Source organism: Onychostoma macrolepis, chromosome 03, assembly GCF_012432095.1.
Source record: "Onychostoma macrolepis isolate SWU-2019 chromosome 03, ASM1243209v1, whole genome shotgun sequence".
Classification (NCBI taxonomy): domain Eukaryota; kingdom Metazoa; phylum Chordata; class Actinopteri; order Cypriniformes; family Cyprinidae; genus Onychostoma; species Onychostoma macrolepis.
The window spans coordinates 19,839,730-19,863,422 of NC_081157.1; the positions used below are offsets into that span (position 1 = coordinate 19,839,730).

Below are 23,693 nucleotides of genomic sequence, written 5' to 3' on the forward strand. Positions count from 1 at the left end.
ACCTTCTGAGAAGATGGTAACAAAAAAAACAATGTTCCCCTAACGTTTTATGTTTGACGGGCTGTAAGACATTTAGTCTCGTGTCATGTTCATCAAGGCTGCATTTATTTGATTAAAAACTTAAGTTGTGTGAAATTTTATAACAATTTCAAATAACTCGTTTCTGTTTGAATATATTTTAAATGGCTAGTCCACCCAAAAATTAAAAGGGTCATCATTTACTCAAAAGTACCACAGATGTGACAAGTGCCGGATAAGCCAAGTCTTCTGCGGGTTTACAATAAGGTTTGGTAAAAAACAAACTGAAATGTAACATTATCTAACGAATATCCTTACCTTCCTTAACCGTTGGTCTCGGTGTTCGCGTTCAAGAGACTATTAGCGCTATTAGACTATTACACACTGACTCGCTCAGGAAAACCACACAAGTTGTGCAAAAAATAAAAAATGATCAAGATTAATAAAAACGCAGACAACACAACGAAAGATTTCATTACAAAAGACTTTTATTTACATTCTTAAGAATAAATCAAACAGAAGACAACAGGATATGCTCTGGGTGCGCCTGCAAGTTGAAACATTTCGTCTTTGAGACTCAATCACAAGCACTACAGAAAAGTTAGCGTACAAGTAATGAATGTCAATTGCAAATCTCACGGTTATTGAGAATAGAAAACGTGTCTAGTAATCAGAGTTCGTACATAACGGTGACTACTGATGAAATATAAATATGCTTCTCTCCCTAACAAGAGCTGCAGGCAGATCCTCATACTGCTATCAAATCTTATCTTTGGATAAAGATGTTAACGCTGATGTCTTTGCTTTAGAGTCAATACTTCAATAACATTCGATGCCGATGAAATCATTTGGATTTACTAACTCCAATGGAAGACCGGTTTGAAAATACAAACTAAACAGTGGATCAGTGGCAACCTGTGGGCTTGTCTGTAGGTGACCGGGCAGCACACTCACTAAATAGTGCAAATGGACACAAATCCAGTGAACAATATCACATTGTGACTGTTGGTAGAAAGCGTTTTTTTGTTCTGCTGACTTCTTCATATGCTTCAACAACTGCAGCAGCAGCACGACAAAATGTACCATCAGCCCCTCTTCAAATACTGCTCTCCTACAGCATCAAACAAATCATAAATACACTTATTTAAAATATATATATATATATACACAAAGAAAAATAACTTTTATAAAGCCTTAATTTTCTAAAATCAATATGTAGAATTCATCCCAGACGATAACATGCTGTGAGTAGGAACTACTTTTTTCAACTTGGCATCGTAATGTTCACTTCTCTCAAAAGGTGCTTATAGTAAAGCAAAGCTCTACAATATGTGTCCAACTCAACCAGGGACCAGCGTCCAGTTCAACCCACCAAATCACCATCTAGTGGCCGAAGTCAGCACTGACAGTGCTTCGTTTCACAAAACCATTTCACAGAAGAAGAAGAAAAAAAAAAACTCTTCAATTTCCTTTAGGGCAGATAAATAAGTTAAATATTTAATTTCATATCAAAAGGGTCAAGAAAACACTGTGTTTGGATGAGGGTCCCGTTATTGCCTCTGCATCTCATCACTGGTTTTGAATACGCAGTTATAAATTGTTGGGGAGAGTCGAAACCGTCTTGGCGTTGTTGGATGATATTGACTGAGGCCTGAAATAAAGAGCGTGCTGATTCTGGATTGAGAGATCTTGGGGTGTGTTTGTAAAAGTGCTCTTAAGTGTGTGTGTTGTTGGCTAGGTGGACGTGACGGTCGTTCCGCTGCCTAGCTTGATGATCATCTGTTGGCAGTCGTGGAGGGTGCGTTTGTCGCCTAGTTTCTCCAGCGTCCGGGCGGCGTCCACCAGCATGCCCACCCTCTGGCCCGGAGCTGACAGGAAGGAAGGGGGCAGGTAGCGGCACGCCAGCATCACGGCCTCTGCCTGCTCCCGCTGGCCTGGATGCATCTCACACTCCTCTGCGCACACACACACACACACACACACACACATACAGTAAATGTAAGTAGAGTGCATACTAACAGGGGAGTTACTCGCCTATTGGCTGATAACTTTTTTGGGAACTGCAACACAATTACATGACTGAAAATGATTTGGAATAATGACAGAATGATAATGTTACTCAAATCGAACTGTCAACTAATAAAGTTGTGACCTGTTGTGTCAGCTTCACAGACAATATATAATGTAATATATTATAAAAGTTAAAGGTCAGTATTATTTATGTTTTTAACAGAAGTCTCACCAAGGCTGTATTTATTTAAAACAAAATACAGTAAAAATATTACGAAATATTACAATTTAAAATAACTGTTTTCTGTTTGAATATATTTTCAAATGTAATTTATTCCTGTGATGCAAAGTTGTATTTTCAGCATCATTGCTCCAGTCTTCAGTGTCACATGATCCTTCAGAAATCATTCTGATATACTGAATTGCTACTTTAAAAAAAAAAATATCATCAAATGTTGAAAACTGTATTTACTTGAAATAGAAATCTATTTGTAACATTATTAAATGTCTTTTCTGTGACTTCTGATCAAATGTATGCATACTTTCTGAAAAAACAAAAAACTCTTACTGACCCCAAACTTTTTAAACTGTTAGTGATATGTTAAATATAAGTTGAACATTTCATGACTGGTATGAAAATTGGACCTGGCTGCAACAATTAAACAATTATTTAAAAAAAAATTATTCTCAGATGTAAGAAATTCTACTCAAATAAAAACATTTTATTTATCAAAAATGCATGGAAATGCACACACACACACACACACACACACACACAGCATGTTCACCTGTTCTGCTTCCAGGCGTGGCACGGCGGCGCAGACTGCGGTCCAAGAGCTGGTGTGTGCGTGTTGGACTGGCTCCTGCCATCAGCCGAGCTGTGGCTTCATGCAGGAACAACTGCAGAGACACAAAAACAGAGCAATCCAGTTATACAGGCAAACACACTAAATAATCCTGCCTGCAGAACGTCACTTAAACCAAGAAAATAACGTGCTTTTGATGTCAAACATATTCATACTTCCTTATAAAACAAGATTAGTGTGCAACCTTTTTTGTAATCGGCTTTAAATAGGAACACCCGTCAAAAAAATTCAACCTTTGCAGAATTTGTATGTAGTGTTATTTACACACTTTGTCTTACAAATGCAGTTCAAAAAATAAATATAAAAAGCTGATAAAATAAATAAATGTATTTATATTTTTAAAATATATTTATATTAGTTTTCTTTTATATATACCGAAAGAATAATAATTAAAAAAAAATTATTCTTTTTTTTTTTTAAATGTCGGTGTGTCTGAGACAGAGAGTGGGTGGCATTATGGGTATAAACTGTTATATAAGATTTTGATCACACTGCCTGACCCAGGACAAGTTGTATGCAATAGTTTGCTCAAACAGATAATTTCTTAGTTCAGTGAACCTGAGACATTAATATGAGCAGGTCATGTTGTTAGTGTGGACTCTGGCCTCTTACCCTGCGCATGGCTGGTCTGAAGCTCTGGGCGAGTTTGCGGAGCGAGCTGAGGTCCTGCTGGAAGCCCTGCAGCTCTGCAGGCGAGGCGGCCGTCGGGGAGCTCTGCTGAGACGGCACCTGCTGCTCCCGCCACACGTTAGTGCGCGTCACCAACAACAGATCACACTGCAGCAACTGCACCAGCTACAGCACAGACAGACAGAGACATGCAAACAATTCAGACAATCTCAAAATAAAAGCCTTGAGATACTTTACTCTGAGAGCACAAATACCATCTGTGTGTGTGAAACACGGCAAAAAACAACATGCTTAAAGAACAGTTTAATGTGTTGTTATACAAATGATGTGTTGACATCTGTTTCATATCATTAAAATTAGGCGCTGCCAAACCCCCCCACCGCCAATTTTGAGAGCATTTGCTTTCTAAATATAAAATAAAAAATATATTAATTCATTCATTAATTTGAATTAAATTTTCTTTACTTAAAATGGAACTAAATGCCTTTTGAACAACATTTAATTATTACAATTTTAATGAAAAGGAAAAATATACAAACATATTTAGACACTTAAAAGTTTATAAATGTTTTTGGAAAAATTATATTTAAATATATTTAATAATAATAATAGAATAAATATGTAAATAAAAATATATTTTATACATTTATGGTTTTACTATCTTATAATAATATTATTATTTTATTAATATTAAAAATATAAAAACATAAACTGTGCTTATTTTAAAGAAAGACAGCACACACTTTTCAACCAAAACACTGTGATAAAACAAAAGATACTGTTCAAAATAAAGTATTGACACTTTATGCCAGTGTTGTTATTGTTAACTAAAACTATTAAAAATAAATGTTGTTAACTGAAAGCTAACATAAAATAAAATGAACTTAAAATTAAACACTTATTTCAGTTGTTCTGCCATTTTTCATTTTCATTTAAGTACTGAAAGTATTCAAATAAAACCGAAATAAAAATAATTAATAGAAATATTAAAAAATAAAAAGCACATAAAATTTCTAAAACTAAAATTATTATTGAAAATTAACAAAAATATATCCACATTTAAAAATAAAAGCCAACTCAAAATATTTATAAATACTACAATAATATATAAATAATAAAGATAGCACTGTTTTGTGGTTGTCAAATGCCCAAAAACGACATGATGAACTACTGCCATGACATCTGTGTGAACTTGAGGAGAACTGCCTTCATACATCACCCTGGGACTGGTTTATTAAAAGTAACTAAAAAAACAGTGTGTTCAGGAGTCACTGCGGTCCAGCTCTGTAATGCACTGCAGGAACATTGCACAGTTGAGGCACATGCAATGCAACTACAATGCACTACAGCCCTGTCCAAGAAAAAACACCCACCGCAAACTAACAGCTCAACATGATACAGTGAATCTACATGTGCTCATCTACCTTGTCTAGCGTGTTGGTGCTGCAATGTGGGCCGAGGTTGAGGCTGTCTCTGAAGAGGCCGCTGGCTTTCTCGCAGTAGCTGAGGCTGAGCTGGTAGTTCTCAGGTTTGGCCAGCAGGGAGCGCACCGCTTTGAAAGTGTTAAGACAGGCTTTGGGCAGCGGACTCCTGCAACACAAGCAGGATGTGCTTAGCACAGACTGAGCTAAAAAAATAAACTGACACAAAATGCACATCAAACGAAGCATTATTCCCGGACGGCGAGTGGAAAGATAAATGCGGCTGGATCAACAAAGAGTGATTTGCCAGGAAAAGCCACTCTGATGAGAGCAACTGATAACTCTGCAGTCTCTTTACAACCAATTTGATCATTGTTTACTTGTGCTAATAATATTTTTAAAAGTAAATGTAGTCTGAGAGTGGCATTAGGGGATGAATTCAACACAGCTTTTCCTGGAGAGACCACCATAATAATAATAATAATCACATATACATATACATATATATATATATATATATATAAATAGAGAAAGTATTAAAAATATAGTATTATAATAAAAATTTCAAATATAAAATGGTATTTAAATTATATTATAAAATAAATAAAAACACAAGCAGTGTTTGTTTTAAAGAAAGAGCACATTTCCATTTTTTAACCAAAATTCTTCAAATGACAAAATTTTTTATTATTATTTTTTTTTTCAACAACTAATTTAAAACTAAAAAATAAATTATAAAGAGAAAAAAATAAAATTAATTAACTATAGCTAAATAAAACAAACAAAAGAAAACAACAAATCAAATATAAAGATAAAAGCTCATTTAAAATATTAAAAATAATTTAATAACATTACCATATCTAAATTACACTAGAATAATATTTCTTATAAATCAATGTTCAAACCAGTTGTGCAGAAACACATACTTTTTTTTTCTCCGAGATTCTTTGATGAATAGAAAGTTCACAAGAACAGCATTGATTTGAATCAGAAACTTATGCAACATTATAAATGTCTCTACATTTTTGATCATTTAAAGCATTTAATGCGTGCAATTTCAAAAACAAACAAACAAAAAAACCCTAAACTGTTTTTAACTTTGTAAATTTAAATATTAAACCATAAATGTATAATACTAAAATAGCACTGCTTTGTGGTTGCCAAATGTGTCCATAGACAACATGATGAACTACTACCAGAAACCCTGCGTGAACTTGATGTACCTTTCAACCAATTAGATCCTTATTTGCTTAATAATATTTTTAATAAAATAATAATAATACTATTTTTGACTGTCACATGTCACTCACTCAGCGGTCTGAAGGCTGCGTGGCAAGTGCTCCACCGCCGGGTACAATCTCTCTGCCGCCACGTCATCTCCCTGGAGCCAATTAATGATCACCACGACAACCGACGACCACCACTTCGAATGAGGGTCACATCCTAGAGGTCAAGGACACAATGGTGATCACACACACACAAACTGTCCTTCACTCACTCTGACTAACATCTGCTTGAATGAAAACACGCTGAGATGAACGCAGTGTGATGTGAAATGTGCCGAGCTGAACAGAAAGCAACAACGCAAGCTTATTTGAGCTCAGCAGTGGCCACTCTCTCTGCTGTGACTCGTCTGGAATGTTATTCTCTGATATCACTAAAATAATCCAGGAGTCCTCAAAACAGCACTCGGGGTCAGAGCAGAAGTTTGTTGAGAGCTGACCTGTAACGGTGGCCATGTTTGATCCGATGGCGAAGGACTGTGTCGTGGCTCCTGCTGCGTCTGAGGCGCTGGTGAGCAACTGCAGGTATTCCAGAGAGTCTGAGTATTCCCTGTCAAAACACGCACAACACAAATTAGCTCCCGAATTATACAGTTATAAGACTGATTCAAAAGCAAAGTACAGTGACATGGGTCACTGAATCTTAATAAAGTGTCACAATTTGTTAAATTTGGCAACTGATGGAAGCATACTAGCTAACACCACTAGAAAAGCTACTGATTTACATATTAAGTGTATATTTGATTCAACATTTATATTTTTTTCTTGAAGATTTAGCTTTAGTTTTAATGAACTAAAGTTTTAGTTTAAACTATTTAAATTAGATAAAATAGTTTGAAATATTTAGTTTATTTAATTTAGTTTTTTTTTTCTTCATTAAATATTACAAATATTATTACAATTTAAAATTATATATGCCGTTCAAAAGTTTGGGATCAGCAAGATTTTTTGTGTTTAATGCTCGTCAAAACTGCATTTATTTGATCCAAAAAAAAAAAAAAGGAATATTGAGAAATATTATTAAAATTTAAAACAAGTTTTATATTTTATTATACTTTAAAATATAATTAATTCCTGTGATGCAATGCTGAATTCAGTGTCACATGATTCTTAAGAAATCATTCTGATTTATTATCAATGTTGGAAACAGTTGTGCTGCTTTTTTGGAACCTGTGATATTTTTTCAGGATTATTTGATGAAAAAAAATAGTTAAAAAGAACCGCATATTCAAAACAGAAACCTTTTCTAACAACATATCTTTAGCATCACTTTTGTCAATTTGTCATATCCTTACTGAATAAAAGTATTGATTTCTTTATATTCTTAAAAATTATAATAAAGGTGGCTAACGACCAGGTCTAGAAACCAGTGCAGCTCTATTCGCTACAGTAGCCTAGATGAGATTGTGTGTAAACTAGCATTGAGAATAATCACCCACCCATCTCCATCAGTGAGGTTCTTGTCGCCTCGCGGCTGTGCCACGCAGTACAGGGCCTTTTCCAACAGATGCTCGCGGAACGCCTGGGTCACCTGAGCCAGCGGGTCAACTACAGACAAATGCAAAAACACACAAGGGTGAGCCCGAGGAATCATTATCAGGAGTACATTAATAAGCACGATACAACAAAAAAACTGATCCCTTCAGCTTGATTTTTCTCTGTATGGCGCTGACCTGAGTTTCCCGCCTGGCTGTAGATGCTTTCTTTAGGGGTGCTGCGAATGGACCAGTCCTCGTCCACAAAGAAACGATGACCTAGCGGGTGACACAACCACTGCATGGCAGGAGGGACGCTGCCACTGGGCGACAGACAGGCCTGCCGAGCGCTGCTCAAGAACACTCGCTGCAGGACAGAAAATTTAAGTCATATCTCCACTTACCATATGCAGCACACATCAAAATATGGATACACTATCAAACAAATATGAAAGCAAGTGCCATTCAAATAACTGCACTGGATGAAAAGACAGAGTTTGATGCTGTTCCAAAACCTAGCGAGCTCTCTACCAAGGCAGCATTTTAGGTGTCACAAGTGCACTACTGTCGCCAAGTCTGAAAGGTAGAAGTGCACTTCCAAGATATCACATTTTGGCCAAAGTCTAAGGCAGCTCTGCATGTTTCCTTGGCACAAAATCTAATCCTAGAATGCACCAAGACAAACTCAGTAAAAAACAAAATAAACCTAAGACCAGGTGAGAGAAATGTTGATTTTAAGTAAAATTAATGAAAATTACTCATAAAAATACTGCAATGAAACTAAAAAGGTGGACAAATGCATAAAACCACTGCATATTCTTCACTGTGTAAATTAAATATATATTTCTTCTTATTAAAGTTACAAAAGTGATTTAGTCAAGAGCAGTGAGAGATTTTTTTTTTTGACAGACAGCAGGAATATTAGACTGCTGTCACTTTAAGAGCTGCCCAGATCCAATATACTGTTAGACATGTGCTTTCTTTCTCAGCTGTTTGCTCTCAGTTAAAACCTAAAATTACTGTGTTTACGAGGATACTTGCAAAGACGAGCATTTTGACACATACTAGTGTGTGTATTTAACTGTTTAAGCCTATAAAGCTGCAAAAATAACTCAAAATAACATTCAAAAATCTTACGCTCTATGAGCACCACCTTCACGTGCGCGCACCTCTCTGACAGCGCTCAGAAACAGTCTCTCAGACTGCGCATGTATATACTGAAATGAGTTCTATTTCGCTGCTGATTCATCGGCCTAAAATCAATTGTTTTTAAACTGCAATGTTAAAAAAAACCTGCAAATGATAAGTTTTCGTGACGGCATAGCACAGCAACGTCACGTGAGTGTTTGACTGCGATAGAGACGATAGTACAAAATCTCTACCGGTTGACAAATTTCTACTGGTTAATCATGTCTACCCCTAGTATAATCACCCACCCCTAGCGCACACTATGCTGATGAGGAAATTTATGCCATGTGCACTGTGCACATACCCTAGCATACTTGTAAAAATTGTCATATACTTTGGGCTTAACTGTGAGTCAATTGCTGTCCATGTACACTTGCTTTTGTGGTTCGATCCTAGTCAATACACGCATGCAGTAGACAGCAGAGCAGCTAGGTTTTGGATCAGGGCTGTGAGCGTGCATGTGTGTACTTACAGTAGTGAAGTGAAGCAGGCGGGGAAGGCTGGTTTTAACCCGTAGGGCTGCAGACACATAGATTTCTGCCAGTGTGGCAACAGGGAGACAGTCTCCTGCACACTCGGCCAGGTTGAGAGCGCTCAGTGCCATGTGAATCGCAGAGAGGTGGCTTCCTCCGAGCTTGCCTGCACACAGATCAACATCATGAGCAAATACGGTGAATGGCTAGAAGATTTATCATGTGTTATGTCTGGTTAAGGTGTGTCACGGTTTCCTGTAGAAGGTAAATACAAGACCAAAATAACAAATGATAAATGACAAATAACAAATGACAGACCATAAGTCATTCAGGAGCTGCACAGAGTTGCGATCATATGAATATGCAGAATTTTTGGGTCCAATTTCAGCTTCAGTTGAAGGGTTATTATAGTTAGCTAATACTAAAACCAGAAGAAAAATAAAATAAAATGAAAATTTTCGTTGCAAATAAATGTTATCAGAAATACAATAAAAAAATTGAAAAAAACCTTAACAAGTTGAAGGAATCATTTCGCATTTAAATTAAGTTTAACGATGTACTAAAAAAAATTTTTTTAACTAAAATAATTTATAAAAACGTATTTTAAAAATACTAAAAATGACAAACAAGTACAACTAAATTAGTAAAACTAATATATCAAAATTTAAACTATTTCAAAACATTAAATAAATAAAAATGATAATAGCATCTCAAATAAAACTAAAATAACACTTCTTGGTTGCGTTGAAATATTTGAACTATATTTGTAACTAAACAACCACCTGACTGGATGTGATGCATTCAAATCAAAACGATTAACATAAAGAGAGAATTACCAATTTTTTAACTAAATGTCATTCTTTTAAAGGTGCCATAGAATGCATTGATACAATATTTTAAATTGTTCTCTGATATCTACATAGAAGGTATGTGGCTTAGGTAAGGGCAATAATTCTCCAGAAACAGTTTTACATGTGCATTTATAACCCTAGGATTTCTCCCTAGAATGAAATTGTCTGTTATTACCTTATTTGGAAGGGTCATGAATAATAATGTTGAGCTCTGCTCTGATTGACTGTTTCACAGTGCGGCTCATTTCAGTAGCTCACACAGCAGGAAGGAAACACAGGGAAAATATATATTTCAATACTTTCTCTCGCAGTTATATCGTTGGGTAATTATATTGTATATAAAATGCGGGCATCAGGGAGCCGCAGGGAACTGCTTTCAAATGCACGATCGCTTTTTACTTTCATTTTCGCGATCGCATGTACTCTATTTATACTATGGAGCGGCAGTAATTACCACACATTTTACAAGATCAGATGTTTGTCAGTGGTGCTCAGGATCTGTAAATCATTCCCCATCATCCTCAGTCATCTCTCCTTACTCTGTTTATGTGGTAAGTGAAATCTTATGTACTGTAATGTAACAGGCTACCGCTAGCAAGAAGCTAATCATGTCCCTTTAGTGGCTCGCGTTATTTTATTAGAACGCGTTATTTGCTTTCCGTGCCTTTCTGAATACAGACACCAACCCATCCCTGCACTTCACATCCCCTGCACAGCCTGGAACATAACATTTATTTCCATGGTCTGCCATTTTAGCTGTTGTCCTCGCTTGTTTCTTCACAATACCTGCAGAACTTCTGATGGTTTGGCTGGCGGCTGACCTAGAACATGCGTGTGTTGGGGGCGTAACTATTAGTGATCCCGACTGTTACGTCTCAGTCGGTGTTATGTTCTGATTTGCCTATTTTTCAGTGGTCTTTTTTATTCACGAGATTTACATAAGGAGGAGGAAACAATGGTGTTTGAGGCTCACAGTATGTCATTTCCAGTATGTCATGTACAGAACTCTTATTATTCAACTATGCCAAGGTAAATACAGTTTTCCATTCTATGGCACCTTTAAGAAGCCCCGCATATGACATGCTGATTTTTAAAAAATTAATATTTAATTAATTTATTAATGACAATTTATTACTTTGTTCTCTCATTTTAAGTGACTACATTGTACTAATTCATTCTCAAGATTTAATCATTTGTTTGCGTTTTAGTTAAATTGTGGCCATAATTTAACTACATTAAAACAAGGAAACAACGTAGTACAATGTGACCATAACTAAAAGAAGTGAACAAATTAACAACTAGTGATAACAATTTCTTAATTCGTGGCCACAATATCTTTTATTTTCTCTCTCCACATATCATGTCTAGGACTCCATATTCTTTAAACCCTATATCTGCAAAAAGGGCAATAAAGAATCATTGTGCCCAAAATAACAGTTTTATAATTGTTAAATGATTATTTGCAATGATTAGCTCTAGAAAACCACATTTTTCTTTCCGTCATACATTTGTGTGGATATATGCATATATTCATAATTTATTTTACTATGGTGAACTAAGGGACAAAATTTGTATGCAAATGTCAGAGATAGTAAAAAGGTGGCCGAACAGCTGCTCTTCACAAGGTTACCTGATTCCTCTATATGCTACAGCGACTTACCGGTCATGTGGAGTTGGTGTAGACGGTGGTAGACCAAGGCGGCATCACGGCAGCTCTTACGGGCATCTTCCTGTAGGGGGCGGTTGGAACGGAGGGCTCCGGCGCGGCTAGCTAGCCAGCGGCCCACCCACAGTCTCTGCAGACACAGACGCAGGGCGGACCACAGCACCGCACAGGTCAGGTCCAGCTGAGACGTGGGCAGAGGACGACCAAGAGCTTTGAGACACGTCCAGAGGTTCTGAGAGGCCTGAGCAAAGTCGCCCTGCAGAGAAACATTAGACAAACAAATATCAGACGTGTAGAAGATGGTCTGGTGGACTTTGACCTCCATATCAATAACAGATGAGTGCAAGAAAGCGTTTTATACCCTGGCTAGATCCAGATCGCCCTGTTTGCGGTGTCTCCAGAAAAGGACAGATGATTCTGAGTGAGGTCTGGTCACAGGTTCTCCATACACGAGCAGGCGGATCAAAACTCCAGCGACCAGAACACCGTTCAACAGCCACACCAGAAGAGTGGGCAACATCCAGTCCATCCACCCCCAAGACTCGGCTACACGTATCAAAAGAAGATCAGCATTTAGATAGGGATGGGACGCTACTCTGAACATATCGTGTCTCTCACAAGCAAAAACGCGAGTATTAGCACCTGCATCCTGCACTGCCAGCATACTCCTTCCTGTGTGTCCAGAGACAGTCGTCCCAGAGCTGCTCCAGCCGCCACACAGAAAAGACGCCAATGGGTTAAAGGATAGGAAGAGCAGGGTGAAGGCACACAGAGCCATGCGAGAGCGGTCCAGCATTCCTCCAGCCCTCTCAACCACAGGCTAATAGAGAGAACAGGAAACAAAAATTGGCGTTAGATCATTACATGGTTATTCATCCAAGTTCTTGACCTCAAGCAATCAAATTATCCACCGCACACTAACACATCCAATTACTTCATGACTGAAGCCAATTCATTAAAGGCATGATAGGAGCTCTGGAAGATCTGAGTTTCTGCTACCTTGCTGTCTTCTACCATTGGGCTGTCCGGCTCTGAGTCACTGCCGTGGTGGGAGAAGGGGCCGCTGGATTGAGGCGAGCCAACATCTGATGCTGGAGGGGTGGGGATTTCTGGTTTCACATCCACCTCCATGATTACAAGGTCCTTCAGAGACTCTGAGGAGGAGAAGTGACAAGTCAATGCAAAGACAACCATGCTCCCCATGTGAAAAAGAAGTGTGCTTAATTGTATTGAATGTGCACTTTTGATACTTCAAATCTTAAAAGTATACTTAAAAAACTGTGCTTGCAGATAACATAATATTACTGGAATAAAAGGCCATTTAAGTGTACTTAAAGAGACACTTGCATATAAATCTTAACACTTAAAAGTGCACTTTGTAATAATGTCATATTAGGAGGTTTTACTTAAAATACATTTTACATCATGTTTGAATAAACTTTTGTCATGCTTTGAAGAAGTACACTTTTTTTAATGTTGATTTGCATACTAAAGCACATGTGAGTTACTTGATTATCATTTAATTGTAATGTTTTTTGATAATACATTTAAAGTTAATATACATTTTAAAATGTCATCTTTACAAATGTGTAATAAATTTAAATATATCACAGATGTTTCAATAGAATGACAATGATTGTCAGTACATTCAGCAGTACACAAAGACAACAGAAGTAATTACGGATTACATATAAAAATGCGCTTAAGTCCTACTTAAGAGGGTCAAATAAGCACTCTAAAGTTCAACAAATTAAATCATATTGCATTTAATATACATTTAAACAGAACTTACTGTTCTTCTGAATGGACATTTTGAGTGTCATGTTCTCCTGCTTTAGTTTTTGGTTGGACTGCTGAAGGTAGCGAATGTAGTCAATGGCTTTCCTCAACACGGCTGACTTATTGAGCTGTATAATACAGAAAATTCATCTTATAATGATGTTTAAGGCATCTTCCAGGTAAGATAAAAGCTACAAAATCTACTTTGGTTAGCTCATCTGGTTAAAGTTTTCAAATGAACTTCAAGTGTCACTAAGATGAGGAAAGTTTCTCTTCAATGTAATTGGGTTCTGGCTGCACCTTAGCTTCTGTCCCAGCCACCAGGTCTTTGAGCTCAATGATCTTGTCGTTGATGGAGGAGCGGTAGCGTTTTTCAATGGCGTTATGGGCTGTGCGTTTCTCGCCCTTGTGCGGCTGGCCACTTGGTTTCCCGCTGATGGCAATTCGATTGATGGGCAGTTTCTCTGCGTCCACCATCAGGGGAACGGTGGTCAGGATGGTGCCTCCACTCATCAGTGCCTGAGACAAGAGATGTACAGATCCACATAATAAAAACAGAGGTCTTCAAAAACACATTAGGCAAAAAAAAGTGAGAAATTTTTCGAATAAAAGAAAAAAAATTTAACTTCTGCATGGTTTAAATTTGACATTTAATATCAAATATCTTGAACATGGATCTATAGCATTACTAATGTGATTGAAGGCCAGTTCAAACCAAGAACAAAACAGCAAATCTGTGAGTTTTAACTCTTGGTCTTGTGTGTACCTGCAGTGGGGTGTTCTGGATTGGTGCCGTGGATGTAGCCAGCGATGTGATGCAAGGTGACGTGACTGTTGTTACAATAGATACATCAGGCTTTAGAGTTGTGAGTAAGAGAGAATCTGCCTTAATGAACTGCGGCTGCAACAAAACCTGCAAAACACATGAAGAACGCTTAGTGCACACAATAAAAACTGTAAAATGTAAGTTATTGTGCATGTGGGCATCAGTAGACCAATAAACGCACTTACAGGAACCTGCTGAACCTGAGGGGAGATGGTCTGTGTAGGAGGGCTGGACGAGGTGGTCAGGATTGGCGAAGCCGACAGGCTCTGTAGCTGGGCTTGGATGGTCATTGGCTGAACATTCTGTGGAGAGGTGGAGAGACTCGGGATTGGCTGAGGGGAGCTCTGCTGAGTGACAGCTGCAAGAACCAATTAGATCATGAGAATAAAGAAAGGCAAGAAGTTGCACTAAACAACAAATAGCATTCAGGCAGAAACCTTAATCACCCTTGTCAATAGAGGAAATATTATCATTGTTTGAAATCTATTGATATGTGAACACTCTATCAATCATTAGTGATATTTTTAATCAGCTGTTTGGACTCTCATTCTGACGGCACCCATTCACTGCAGAGGATCCATTGGTGATGTAAAGCTAAATTTTGCCAAATCTGTTCCCATAAAGAAACAAACTCATCTACATCATGGATGGCCTGAGGACGAGTATTTTTTTGTGAACTATGAATTATTACTTTAATAACAGGTGTATAGTGACCAATAGGAATTTTCACTAACACAGGAATTTACAATAAATTTACACTGGACCAAACTATTTTGCAATTTCAATCATTGTGATAAATCATGCAGCCCTGACTCACCCCAAATCAACATGTAGAACACCATACATTTGCTCTAATTAATGAATGTTAGAAATAGTACCACACGTGATCAGTTTTTCTGTTTTCAATTCACTTGTAAAATGTTGCTTTTTCCTGTTCAATTCATTATGATTAAGTGTTTGCCTTCATTTTGATTCTCAGCCTCCACAGTTTTCACTGATTAATTTAGTGATTTCAATAAATATGCTTTGCAATGTTAGACCTATTTAAGACCCATTTCTAGTCCACATAAGAATAATAATAGCCTATGAATTTCTTTAATTATTTTAGTTATGTCTCACTTGGGACGAAGAGGATTAAGTTAGTCAAGTATGAATTTTTTAAACTTGCACACACAAAACAAAATCACACTATTATCTTAACACAGAAATCTCCAGTTCATTATGATGGGACGCTCCATAAAGCTTTATAACAGGGTCATTTATAACTACAGAAATTCATAACTCAATTCAGCCTGACTGAACTTTGAACTACACTAGTGTGATGTTGTATTCTCTCTTTGGCCTGGTGGTGACATTACCTAAGGCTCGAAAATGATAAGCAGAATGAAAGGAAATTATAAAAGCATATACAAAGAAAGAATGTAGGTTGGGCAGCTTTACACATGAACACAATGTACGGTAAACGTTCACTAGGTTTCCAGGACTGACAACAGTGACTTCACCGTCTGCACCTTGAACTCAAATTGCCTTTTCAGACATATGACTGATCAAAGGTGATGCATTTTATAGTCTTCGTAATAATGGTAGTCATGAACAATGTTCACACTGAGTATTACTCATGAACAACATAATCATTACATAAAAGACGACATAAATCTTTAATAAAAAAAATGTAAAAAGCTGAGTCTGCAGAATGAGTGAGATTGATTACAACATTTGATCTAGTTACTATAAAGTTTTTTCATGAGTCATTAACATTTCATAAGAGCACACATCTGATTCAATCGTTCAATTAAATATGTAAGCACTGCACGGATTTAAAAATGATAACACTAGAACAAATAGCTCAGCTCAGCTGATTTAACCACTATTGCTGAGCCAACAAATGTTTTTACAGTTATCAAGTATAGTTTATCAACAAGTATAAGTAAGCAAGAGAGCTTTTTCACACTTCTTGGAAAATGCACTTTAATTTTACTTTTTATTTAGTGCCAATGTTCAATATTGAACGTTTAGTTATTTGTAAGCAAGTTTTTCTGCTGTCTGACAGTCACATTAACATTTTACTGTTTAAGAGGCCAATGAATCAAAATTAAAGTGCCAACTTAATAAAATGTGAAGTATTTATTAAAAAAAAAAAAGTGTAGTTATTTCATTTAATACCCACTTTATTGGGAAGCTATTCAGCCTTCCAACTGGTATAAGAAACATGTAAAACATTTGAGGAAGTCACTTCGCCCTCACTGTATCAAATGCTTTAGTTATATAGTAGTTACTGTTAAAGACAACTAATAAAAAGTGTGAACAATTAGCTTCTCAGTTAGCTTGAGAAGAAGACCCTTTGAGAAGAAGTGCTAATAGATGTAACTGGCACATTTATGGTAAGATAAGTTTGACATGGCCTGTTTCTGAAAGTCCCTCCTTGCAGTTTTATTTTCACTGGTAGATCTTGCACACAAATGAGAGATTTGTCTCTTCAAAGTGTTGTGTTCGGCCAATTGTGGCATATATTTTAAAAACAATGACAAAAAAACACACTGTACAAAATTGTTACCTAATTCTATCTTAAAAACTTAAAATCAGTTACTGCCTTTTTTAAAATGTTGTCTAGCTGACAACTTTAGTTGTCTAGTCTTGTATAACTTAAACAATGAAGTTGAAACTGATGAAATTATTTTGATGTTGCCATGATTTAGACTTGCGATGTTTACATAATAATGTCCAAAAAACTGAAACTAGTTGTCCTTTGTGATTTTGAAAAGCTTTGCGTACAGACGACACTAGCTGCATTTCCATTACCCTTCGAATTGGGCCAATTGAAATTGTGAATTGAAAATACGGCCAATAGAATCATGTCAATTTCAAAATTTTAACGCTCGCTTGAGGTGGTGTTTCAGGCAATTCGAAAAAGGAATATTTCGCAAAACTGTAATGGAAAGAGTTTTTTTTTTTTTTCACATTTACAGGTCACCTGGCGTACGTAAAAGTCACATGATCATTCTTTAATGTATTTTAACCTCCAAGAAACACCTCATACGTGGCTGCTCCCAAGTATAAGAGGCTTTCCGTGCCATTAAAGATTGGATAACCCCTTATTTACACTGCATTACAACTCCGACACGGACACCGGAGCTGATCGCGACCACTCTTGTCAATGCTTGTGTTTATACCAGCTGCGCTGCGGCATGTTTCAGAAGTAGCTTTCCGTGCTGCTTCGCTAAAGATACGCGCATGCGTCTCCTTCGATTAAAAATATTGGCTAGTGCGGTGGCTGCAATATACGTAAACCTATACCAACATCTTTCACCATGACTTATCTCGAGAGGAAAAACTTACATTTTAGTTGCATAACATTGGTTAATGTAAAAGTTGTAATTTCGCTGCATTACAAATTGACATTCGAATTGACATTTATAAATGATCAAAATATAAATAAAAATCTGCAAAAACAAATAAAAACATTGTATTATCCATGCCAGGCCAGTAGTTAATGATGCGACTTTGTAAAAAAACACCACGCGTTTGCGCACATACCTACAGACTGAATACTTAACATGCATTTGCATGACGTCACAGTTTTCACCATTTTTGTAGTTTACACATAGAAAATAATGGTATTGCTTTCAAAAATTTGCACTTTGAAAGTTTGTGTTTTCAGGCCTCGAAAATATTGGTGTTGTGTAAACGAACGGCTAAAAAAAAGTTTTCAGTTTTTAGTTGAAAATGGTTATTGATTGTATTATTTTTAGATAATAAATCTTACCAGTATAACAGTTCTGGTTGGAGTAAGTGACCACGGGCTGCTGCTGCTGTGGTTGGGGTGTCGGTGAGCTGAAGAAGGCCTGCTGGGTCGCACTGAAGGAAGGACTCTTCCCGGCTGGGGCAGCTTGGCTCGGGGCCGGCAGTGTGGAAGGGTGGAGGCTGGGAGATGGAGCAGGCTGAGCTTTGGGCTGCGTGGTCTGTAGTGTGGTGGGGTTTGCGGGGGTGGAGGTCACCTGTGCCAGAGGAGACTGCTGGAAAGTGGGAGGTTGGAATGCCTTGTCCGGGATGGAGGAGCTGCGGGTGATGGGGGGGCCCAGCAGGGCGTCCAGGTGGGGGCTGCTGCTGAGGATGGAGGAGGTGTTGGTGGGTGTAGAAGAGGCGGGTGGAGGAGAGGAAGGGTTGGAGTGGGGCAGGACTGAGAGGTCCTGCGTGGGGGCTGCGGGGGCAGGAAATGGAGCGTGATCGAACAGCCCTCCAAACTCCATGTCCTGGTTGTTGATAAGCTGGAGCATATCTGTTAAAACATGGAAACAGAACAATGGGTTCCTCCAAGCATTCAAAAGCAACACCATAGGTTTGATTCCCAGGGAATGCATGAACTTAATCAGATGTTCTGTCAAGAAGGATATGATGTGTGTCTGACAGCACTGTAATAAAAGGGAGGTGCGTTACGATTTGATAACGTTATCACCCAGATTAATCCAATCCTTTCAATGCAATTACATACGAACAATAAACTACCATCTATTAAATGACTGAAACTACAAAATAACACAGGATTATATATATATATATATATATAGATAGTACTTTAGAAATGGGTTTTTGTGCCACCTGATAAAAATAGATTTATTTGATGAATAGAAAGTTCAAAACAACAGCATTTATTTGAAATAGAATTCTTTTGTAACATTATAAATCTCTTTAATGTCACTTTTTTGATTAATTTAATCTGTCCTTTCTGAATAAAATAAAAAATAAAATGAAATAAAAAAAATAATCTCACTTCTGGGAAAACAGACCAAAACTACTGATGACTCATCTTGCCCACATTTTTTTTTTTTTTTGTTCAGCAAAATGTTTATAAAACCCCCCTGCCTAGCTAGCAATAGCATGTAGCAGATCATATTGGCACACAATAAGCACATTAATGCATTTAATTTCTTTCTGAACCATAGTATTTTGAATCGACAAGTATTTTGAATTCAATCGTTTTATAAGCGTCTTCACTGCTTTCTTTCGTGGTACAAATGTGGGTTTGCCAGGCTATGAGGTAAACTAAAGCTTACTGGCTATTTCTTTAATGTGAAATATACTTGGCCACAACTATGATCATTTTTCCTTGAATATCCTCCAATAATTTTCCCTATTCTATCTACATCTTGCTGATCTTAAAGTTAAAAAAAAAGGAAAAAAGAAATGTAAAAGTTTTTAAAGATTTTTTTACTTTATTTGTGTTTGCAGTATCTGTATACTTTGCTGGTTACTTTGAGTTTTCATCTTCTCAACACGACTGAGGTGTCGAGGCCTGTGAGATCCACAGAGCACAAGTTCATTTTCACACTCATCGGGTCTGATCCCACATCTGCACTAAACCATGGTGAATTCAGCTCATGTGGCCTGGCTTTGATTCAGCTGTAGGCTGGAGACGCTGATCTGACTGCAGAGTGCCCCATTACAGAGTTTCATCATTCACTGCAAATCCTCTCGCACAAGGACAGAGACACAGCCTGGTCAAGATCATTCGTCTCACAACCACCTTCAGCCCAATGAATAAAATACATTCATTAGAGGAAATCATGACACCTCAAATGTTTAAACTACTGATTATGAAACTCAAAAATCTGCAGGCTACAAAAACACTGACAAAATTAAAGTTTGATAATTAATGATAACACTGGGTGACCATTTATCAAGATCTTATAATCACATTCATCTAGTTGTGGCAGCATAATGACATTTTAATTATCTTGACTTTAATAGACAATTTACTCTAGACGCACCCTAAAGGCACAAGTCATCAATTTGAAAGTAACATTACAGTTAATTATAGTTTTATTTTATTTTATTTTTTATTATTATTACTGGAACAAAGCATTATTATAATCACCACATTATTTTGATTAAATAATACAATAATATTATTAGGAAAATAATATTACACAAAAAAAAAACTAAAACTAAAAAAAAAATTTACACAGATTACATATAATGTAATATAAATGTGATAAATGTTACTTATATTACATAAACGTTAATTGCTTAAATCAGAAAAGAAAAAACACAAACTTTCTTTTATATTTCCTAAGTAAATCTCCAGAAGAGTAACCTGTTGATTTATTACTATTATTATTATTATTATTATTATTAAGTCACGTTACTAGGTTATATGCATATTTATTTATTATTACTACTAGTTATCATTATTATTATTATTAATTAATATTAATTAATGATGTGTGGCTCCATGATTACATCATGTATTTCTCATAGAATAAGGATAATAAACCTAAACAGGTATTTATGTTAAATAATACTGAAATAATCTGATTTATATATTTAAAAAAAAATGCTCTTATATAAAACAAATTAAATGCATCCAATATTTGCACAAATTCTATTATACAATCAAAAATGAAAACGTTAATTGTTTAAATCAGAAAAGAAAAAAAAAAAAAAAAACATTTTTTTACATTTCCTAAGTAACTCTCCAGAAGAGTAACCTGTTGACTTTTATTATTATTATTATTATTATTTTAAGTTAAGTTACTAGGTTATATGCATATTTATTTATTATTATTACTAGGTATCATTATTATTATTAATTAATATTTGCTGATATTTACTGATTATACTTTTCAGTGTAATCAGTATATTTACTGATTATGTACAGTTATAATAACATTATTACTATTGTTATTATTAAGTCAGTTAACTAGGTTATATGAATATTTATAATAATCATAATAACAATAATAATTATTATTATTATTACTACTATTACTATTAATTATTGCGGTCATTTACATTTATATACAGTTATAACATTATTATTTAAATGCATTTATTTATTTTATTATTATAAATACAAATAATAAAGAAAGTTAATTCCCAAAAGGGTTAAAAAATAATAATAATTTAACTGCTCAAAATGTGTTTTGCATACATACATGTGATGTGACCCAATATAACACAAGACTCCTTCAGTGTGCGCAAGCATGGCGGCGGCCAGTGTGTTTGTATGAGGTGATCGCGCTCAGCCAATCAGAGGCCTGGAAAGCGCCTCGCTATGCTCGCTATGAGGTTACTATCGGACACAATCCGCTTCAACGCAGGGTTACTGTCGGTCACCTCACTTATATTCTCCACTGAACCATTAAAAACATCAATACAAAAATCTATAATAATGCAAAGAGTATAAATGTAATCAAATACACACTGAGATACATTCGCACTTTGAAGATAATTCAGGGTCGAAATGTTTTCTAAAACACATTTTGGTACGACATACAGAACTGATGAAGTTGTACCTGTCAATTTTATGTTTTAGGTCTTAACGTGAATTATAAGGGAACTGTGTTGGTAGGTCAGAATATGAGGAAACGGCCGAGAGTAACCTCACTCCAAGTTGGAGGGGGGCGGGGCCGCTCTCAAAGCAACTTCTGCTGCCAGACAATGAACACTGTCAGTAATCTAATGACACTTTGCATTTTATTTTCGTTTTAATGAGATCTAGCACACAAAGCAACAATAACCATGTGCAAATAAAGCACCTATGCATCTGCTATTTGTTTTCGTAGCTGACGCCCACCCGATCAGACCCGCTCACACCTTCCAGTGTTAGCATTATGTGTATAAAAGGGATAACGTTGATTCTGAGTAAAGCAAGCATCTTGTATGATGGCACAGTGGTTAAATATGATAGCTCGTGCATATTTAAATTAAATTAAATAAGCTTAGTTAGTATAAACACGCGAATACGTCTGACAGCACCATCTATATATGTAAATATGTATCTGTCCCTAAACAGCAAACGCTTAATTCACTTTGTCCAGCCTGCCAACCAGCACTCCAAGTGTAAACAAACGATCTCTTACCATCAATGTCATTGAGCAGAGCCGTGTCAATATCATTCGGAGTCAAACTGGAGTCCAAGGTGTCCAGAGACGGGTCGTCAAAAGACAGATTCATTGTCCTCAAATGCTCTTTCAAGCTGACTTCAGAAGTATTCAAGTCCCACCGACACACACACAACAAGCGTTATTCCATGTAAACTAGGAACTTCTTGCACTTGTCGGGAGAGCAAATATGCCCGGACATTTGTTAGCTGCGTTTCGTAAGATCCGTCCGCTTAATTTTCGATAAATTCAACTTTGTTGCTGATTCAGTCAACTACCTGCTCGCGTTCGTTTCCATACTGCCGCACAAGGCAAAGTTGACTTAAGAGTTTGCTTTGCACATTAGCATGCTAACACCGAGAGCGCTGTGAGTGATTGACAACGCCGCTCGACCAATCAGAACTTGCTCTTTCAGGGGACGCTCTTTCACTTGACTTGCGCGCTTTCGGTGCTGCCATTCAAGTGTATTGTAATATAAGGTTGGAAAGATACGAAACTGTAATTTAAGTCACTTTTTTGAGGTTGACTTTTACTGTAATTTGTTTTACTTAAAATAGAGTATGTTTTGGATTGTTAGTATTATTATTATTTTTCATATCTTATTACCCATTTCAAGTATCTAACTGTTTAAAAGCATTTGTCAGCTATTTAAACACGTTAATAATTATATAATGACCTGTTTAATTAATACGCTGAGAGTCAATGTATTCAACATATTTTTAATCTAAAGCGCCGAATAAACCGCCCATTTTTGTTTACAAAATCTCAGTCGGCAGCGGCATGGTCGGGACTTTAGTGGGCTTGTCTCCGTCAGCCAATCAGAGCTGAGCAGAGGAGGGCGCTGGGCGATCAGGTTAGTGTGAGCCGCAGCGGTGACTCCGCCTGTAGAACCAGAGAAATCGACCAATAGCGAGTCAGAGAGCGAGTGGGGTGATGTGACGTCACACGTGTGGCTCCGTGATTACATCATGTATTTCTCTTAGAATAAGGATGATAAACCTAAACGGGGATTTATGTTAAATAATACTGAAATAATCAGATTTACATATAAAAAAAATAAAAAAAAAAAGAAAAGAAAAGAAAACGCTCTTATATAAAACAAATTAAATGCATCCAATATTTGCACAAATTCTATTATACACTCAAAAATGAAAACACATGCACACAAATTGATCAGTAAATTATTATAAATAGGATGGATTGATCTGACCTAAATAATTAGTTGACTTTGTGTTTACAAAGTTAAAGAATTCTATATGTCACTGAACTCGTGTCAACAGACTGAGGTGAAGTGGGTCAGTGACCGAGAGTAACGCCGCCGTGTGAC

General features: G+C 36.6%; 1 protein-coding gene across 1 annotated transcript; it reads right to left on the bottom strand.

The window, feature by feature from the left end:
- Positions 1-484: 484 nt before the first annotated feature.
- On the bottom strand, positions 485-22,743 carry srebf1 (sterol regulatory element binding transcription factor 1). The gene is made up of 19 exons (XM_058768884.1): positions 22,346-22,743; positions 18,250-18,762; positions 14,672-14,844; positions 14,427-14,573; positions 13,961-14,179; positions 13,674-13,788; positions 12,881-13,035; positions 12,524-12,701; positions 12,243-12,427; positions 11,876-12,137; positions 9,364-9,530; positions 7,902-8,070; positions 7,668-7,776; positions 6,669-6,778; positions 6,256-6,388; positions 4,949-5,114; positions 3,507-3,689; positions 2,817-2,928; positions 485-1,973 (listed from the first exon to the last, which is right to left on the bottom strand). The coding sequence occupies exons 1-19, from the start codon at positions 22,437-22,439 to the stop codon at positions 1,753-1,755; spliced, it is 3,411 nt and encodes a 1,136-aa protein (XP_058624867.1). The 5' UTR covers positions 22,440-22,743; the 3' UTR covers positions 485-1,752.
- Positions 22,744-23,693: the final 950 nt, after the last annotated feature.

Excerpts from the sequence above, each read along its gene's own strand:
- srebf1 (XM_058768884.1), bottom strand. The coding sequence starts at position 22,439 with ATGAATCTGTCTTTTGACGACCCGTCTCTGGACACCTTGGACTCCAGT. Across the intron at positions 18,763-22,345 it reads TCTGCTCAATGACATTGATG|ATATGCTCCAGCTTATCAAC; the intron begins GTAAGAGATCGT and ends ATGTTTTAACAG. Across the intron at positions 7,777-7,901 it reads CAGCCAGGCGGGAAACTCAG|TTGACCCGCTGGCTCAGGTG; the intron begins GTCAGCGCCATA and ends ATTTGTCTGTAG.